The sequence below is a fragment of the Salmo salar genome, chromosome ssa21 (assembly GCF_905237065.1).
Source record: "Salmo salar chromosome ssa21, Ssal_v3.1, whole genome shotgun sequence".
Lineage (NCBI taxonomy): Eukaryota > Metazoa > Chordata > Actinopteri > Salmoniformes > Salmonidae > Salmo > Salmo salar.
In genome coordinates, this window is record NC_059462.1 from 32419927 (window position 1) to 32426094 (window position 6168).

At 41.7% G+C, this 6168-nt stretch overlaps 1 protein-coding gene across 2 annotated transcripts; it reads left to right on the forward strand.

The window, feature by feature from the left end:
• Positions 1 to 2197: 2197 nt before the first annotated feature.
• On the forward strand, positions 2198 to 5009 carry LOC106582215 (translationally-controlled tumor protein homolog). 2 transcript variants are annotated; one of them, XM_014165068.1, is made up of 6 exons: positions 2198 to 2344; positions 3065 to 3138; positions 3413 to 3597; positions 3770 to 3875; positions 4114 to 4230; positions 4346 to 5009. In XM_014165068.1, exons 1-6 carry the CDS (start codon positions 2317 to 2319, stop codon positions 4346 to 4348), a joined length of 513 nt encoding a protein of 170 aa, XP_014020543.1. In that variant the 5' UTR covers positions 2198 to 2316; the 3' UTR covers positions 4349 to 5009. The 2 variants fall into 2 exon arrangements, with proteins under 2 accessions (XP_014020543.1, XP_014020469.1); XM_014164994.2 differs by having other exon boundaries at positions 2210 to 2344; positions 3065 to 3155.
• The last annotated feature ends 1159 nt before the right edge of the window (positions 5010 to 6168 follow it).

The following is a 6168-nucleotide window of genomic DNA, read 5'->3' on the forward strand; positions in this document are numbered from 1 at the left end:
GGAATTAATAAAGGCATCACTAGTCACTTTGAATAACACCACTTTAATAATGTTTACATATCATACATTACTCATCTCATATGTATATACTGTATTCTATACCATCTATTGCATCTTGCCTATGCCACACGCCATCGCTCATCCATATATTTATATGTACATATTCTATTCATCCCTTTGTATTTGTGTGTGTAAGGTAGTTGTGAATTTGTTAGATTACGTGTTAGATATTACTGCATAGTCGGAACTAGAAGCACAAGCATTTCGCTACACTCGCATTAACATCTGCTAACCATGTGTATGTGACCAATACATTTTGATTTGACTTGAGAGATTTTGTCTTTTTTTTTCATTTTCAGTTTCAGTTACTTAGCTAGCAAATGCAGCTGGCTAGTTTAACCTACTCAAACGCCCGGCTCAAATAGAGGGATAGTATGTTAGCTAGCTGGCTATGACTTTCCAACACAACACTGGAACTCTTCCAAGTCAAGATAAGCTTTTGGTTGTATTCATTTATTGCCGCCGGAGCTGCCGGTGTAACTGCTAAACTGCTTACTGACTATACAATTTAACGTTACTGCATGATTGTAGCAGGTTAACTAACACATTAGTTCTATTAGCTATGTAGACTAGGACGTTACTTTACCTAATATGGGGACGACAATGTAGGCTGTGTGTAGCAGTTATGATCCCCTGGTCACATTCAGTTGAAGTCGGAAGTTTACATACACTTAGGTTGGAGTCATTAAAACTCGTTTTTCAACCACTCCACAAATTTCTTGTTAACAAACAAAAAAAATAGCTTTGGCAGGTCGGTTAGGACATCTACTTTGTGCATGACACAAGTAATTTTTCCAACAATTGTTTACAGACAGATTATTTCACTTATAATTCACTGTATTGCAATTCCAGTGGGTCAGAAGTTTACGTACACTAAGTTGACTGTGCCTTTAAAAAGCTTGGAACATTCCAGAAAATTATGTCATGGCTTTAGAAGCTTCTGATAAGCTAATTGACATCATTTGAGTTAATTGGAGGTGTACCTGTGGATGTATTTCAAGGCCTACCTTCAAACTCAGTGCCTCTGCTTGACATCATGGGAAAATCAAAAGAAATCAGCCAAGACCTCAGAAAAAAATTGTAGACCTCCACAAGTCTGGTTCATCCTTGGGAGCAATTTCCAAACGACTGAAGGTATCATCTGTACAAACACTAGTACGCAAGTATAAACACCATTGGACCACGCAGCCGTCATACCGCTCAGGAAGGAGACTCGTTCTGTCTCCTAGAGATGAATGTACTTTGGTGCGAAAAGTGCAAATCAATCCCAGAACAACAGCAGAGGACCATGTGAAGATGCTGGAGGGAACAGGTACAAAAGTATCTATATCCACAGTAAAACGAGTCCTATATTGACATAACCTGAAAGGCCGCTCAGCAAGGAAGAAGCCACTGCTCCAAAACCGCCATAAAAAAGCCAGACTACGGTTTGCAACTGCATATGGCGGGGACAAAGATCGTACTTTTTGGAGAAATGTCCTCTGGTCTGATGAAACAAAAATAGAACTGTTTGGCCATAATGACCATCGTTATGTTTGGAGGAAAAAGCGGGAGTCTTGCAAGCCGAAGAACACCATCCTAACCGTGAAGCACTAGGGTGGCAGAATCATGTTGCGGGGGTGCTTTGCTGCAGGAGGGACTGGTGAACTGGGCTGTAACTAACAAGTGTAGGCTTACCCTGGCATGTCGTTTTGATAACCATGTACATCTCTCTCGGACAAGGTGACTTTGATCAATATATTCGGCTCTATTTACTCCCAGATTCTAAAAAGGTTTTATGGGTATTATGACTCATACTGTGGTACTCTATGGTGTTGGTGTTTCTGTACAGCACTTTGAGATATCAGCTGATGTAAGAAGGGCTATATAAATACATTTGATTTGATGTGGTGCATGATGTTTCTGTCCTCTACTTCTATACTGATGTGACAACACCACATCTCACACACATTGGTATCCTCCACAACCCGGTCACCCCAACCATCCTTCCACCCAAAACAAACTTTTCAATTTAAAAACATAATAATATGTATAGCTCCACTTTATATATAGTAATATAATGTATTTTTATGGTTTTTCGTATTTTTATCCGCCAGAGGGCACACTTGCCTCATAAATGGGCCACAAATAAATGACTTCAACAGCAAATTGTACACTCGACAGCGTTGGATGCATGACGCTCTTTTCTGGTCAAGCCAGTGAGGGTGAGGGGATTCCGTTGTCTTTGTGTCGAATTCGAAACATCAATCCGACAAAATGATCATCTACAAGGACATCATCACTGGTATGGACAAATATCTCGTATGCCCATATTGTATTTTTTTGAAATGATGTTGTCATGCTATCTATATTCAGAATCAAGTGTGTTGGTCTTTAATGGTTCCCAGTGTTGTGAAATCAAAGGCTAAGGCCTTGCACAGGGCCAGACGTAACCTCAGCTGTGTATGTTTCTACTATAAACTGTTTTACTATTACACACGCAGGGGCTTTTAATCAAGAAAAAGGGAATGTTTGGTAATGTAAGCAAAGGAGAATATTTACTTATCGCGATGCAAAACAGGTGCAGTTTACGGTACTGGGATATGTGGACCTTGTTAGTTAGTCAGCCTGCAGCTGCTTGTGTTCCATGCGGGCGCTCAGCTGTCAAAAGACCGTCAACTAACAGCAAACGCTATCAATCACTCAATGGTTGAACTGTACATTCGTCGATTATCCACATACTAACCATTTGCACACATACTAGTATCTTAACGTTATGCTTCTAATCCAGTTATATTAGCTTTGTAAACCTAGAAGATCTTGCTAGTACCACAGCAGTAGCTGTAGCATGTCTGTCAGCCGTCTAACAAATAGGATTAGTGGGCAAGCTCAGCTATGTTAGCGGGCAGCAGCAGGACCTGGCCTGGGGAAGTCTGTAGAAGGCCCAAGGCAAACTACGTGACAACAATGTAACCTCGTGACTGAACTATTCATGTGGTTTCTATTCATTTCTGTTTCATTGCAGGGGATGAAATGTTCTCTGACATTTACAAGATCAAAGAATCAACAAATGGGATGTTATTGGAAGTTGAGGGAAAGGTGCGTCTCCACTGCAGGTATAAGCTCTCTGAGTTGTGGTGGTGAGAGGTGAGGTGTATTAGGATTTGGAGCCACTTATTGACTTGGGTATCATCTTAACTCAAGTCATAGTTTTGCATTATGCCTGAGTTTACATAGACAAGTCCTATCAGATGGTCCTGAAATAGAATAAGGTTTGTTTGACAGTATTGGGACCGAACCACTGAGTGATTCAGCACTCACTCTCCTCTCTCCTTCCCATCGTCCTCCTGTATTCCCCCTCTCCTCCCCTCAGATGGTTAGTAGAACGGAGAATATCGATGACTGTCTGTTGGGGGCAAATGCGTCGGCGGAGGTGCAGGATGACGGCTGCGAGTCCAGCACAGTCAGTGGAGTGGACATCGTTCTCAACCATAAACTGCAGGAGACATCCTTCACCAAGGACTCATACAAGGGCTACATCAAGGACTACATGAAGGCGTGAGTGTGTTCGGGACGGGTGTCTGTGCATGTGTTGCATGTGCTAGGACTGATACAGGCTAGACCCATCAGTCTCCCTGTATGCCCATCAAAACTGTGACTGTACTTATGTAGATGAAAATGTCCTTATTTGAAATGAAATGCAGTTGAAGGTGTGTGGGGGTGTGTGCAGGATCAAGGCTAAGCTGGAGGAGAACAACCCAGACAGAGTGAAGCCCTTCATGGCTGGAGCTCAGGAGGAGATCAAGAAGATCATGGGCAACATGAAGAACTACCAGGTAACTACTAGTTACGGCTATATATCTACTAGCTTATTCGTAGCAAATTCAGCTACACATGCATTCCTCACATCACATCAACTATTTGTGCTCAGTCAAGCTGTGATGATTGAAGGTCCAGGCCTATGAAACTAAAAAGATCTAGATTGGAGAAGAATCGTGTGGATGTAGTTTCACTGACCTAATTTCTCTTTAGCCCCGCTTACATTCCCTCTCTCTGTTCCCCCTCCCACTGTAGTTTTTTACAGGTGAGTCCATGAACCCAGATGGTATGGTTGGTCTGCTGGACTTCCGTGAGGACGGCATCACTCCCTTCATGACATTCTTCAAAGACGGCCTGGAGATCGAGAAATGCGTGAGTCCCTTTATCCCCGTCTACTCATGTCTAATAACACACTGATTATGTTAGAACTTATAACCAGTCTACTCATGTGTTATAACCACTGACCTTCCTCTCCTCTCTTTCACAGTAACACTCTGGACTAACTTTGTTTCTATTGGCTGCTCAGCTGCATCTCACCTGACCCACGACCACCAACCAACGAGACGACTGCTCTGCATTACATTTGGATTGAAAGCATTTAGTTACAATTGTTATATTATATCTGATTGGAATGGAAGTATTACTTTATAGTATTATAAGATGCCCAAACCATGTCATGTCTATGTGGTTGGCTGAAGGGTTGCTGTGACAGTATTTTGGTGTTGATTCTGTAATTGACCTTACTGATTACTGTGTTAAACTCTTGATTATTGCAGTGTTCTGGTAACTGGTATATTCAGGAAGGCCCAATCAGAACATTCAGATAGAGGCATATATGCTCTATATATATACATTTCTATCATGCAGAATAAGGAATTGTGTCAGCTCTATGTTACATTTCTACCTGGGACATTCAATATGTCACACACAGTTTGCTGGGATGATTTGTTTATCTCTGCAAAGACAATGTTTCAGTCCACTGATTAGTTATTCATTAATTGGTTATTTATTGTTGATTGATTAACTCTCAGGCCTCCATTTGCTTGGTTTACAGTTACGTTAGATGTGACACCCTTACTAAAAGTAGTGGGATAGCTTAGGACTTCCTGATTTGAGTTGTGAAAAATAAAACTAACACTGGGTAAAACATTTCCAGTCGTGGTGTTGATTTGTTTAAAAATGTAGATGATACAATCATTGGATCCATCAAAGATATTTGATGTTAAAGCCATTGGCCTTTTTGTTGAAATGTTTATCTCTGAAGCTTGTTCTGTCACGTAAGTAGTCCTACATATTTAGTGAAAATGGAAAATATGCAAATACCAGTCGTTTCATTATTTTATGCATTTTTTATAAATTATTTATTGCACAGTTGCAGGTTCTGTAAGTAAGGTGAAAAATAAAATCCAAGGAACAACATCCAAAGTACAGTGCAGCTTTAAGGCCAAGTGCTTCACACAGTATGGTGCATAGTGCAAGATCCCCACATCATCCTACCAACAGGTTGACAACAAGCAGACACTCTGGTCATGTGACTTTGGGTACCAGTCAAAGAACAGAAAGACTCCCCAACTCTCCACCATGATGGGAGGCCCTAGGGGCAACGTCCATATCCCAGGCAGGATGCTCCTTTCTGGGCTAGTACCTCTTCATCTCCTTCCCTGGTAGTGGCGGTACTCTGGCTTCAGTTCCCAGGTGCTCTTGTGGGTTCCTTTAGCGTTGTACACGCCTATCTCCCTCGGCATCTCCTTCAAGTAGGTCTACAGGAAACGCAAACAAAACATCTCTCTGGATCTCCTTTGCATATGTCTATAGGAGACAAAAAATTCTTCCTCTTCTCATACTCCACCTACACACAGAACACACAGCCCACAGAAAACCCACAGGGGCAGGGAGGGAGCACGGTAGAAGTGCACATTACAGTTCCAGGTGTATGTTGATCCAACACTATAAAGATATGCATGTAACCTTCAGAAGCATGCAAGCAGGCAGTTACACACACACACACACACAAAACACTGCTTTTTAATATGTGACATGGCAGTGTTCTTACGTTAGCAACATGGTTGGAAACAGGTTTGAAGTTGTTGGTGACAGCCCTGTCTATCTGCTCGGTCAGATGCCGGGGCTTGGTAGACACCTCGATCTGTAATCTGAGGAGAGCGAGATACAGAGGAATACACATGATAACATTAACACACATACAAACACCCAGTAGTGACCAGTCATTCAGGGTAGGTGGGGCTGAGCCCTGTTTAGCTATAAAAAACATATATATATATATATATATATATATATACAGTGGGGAGA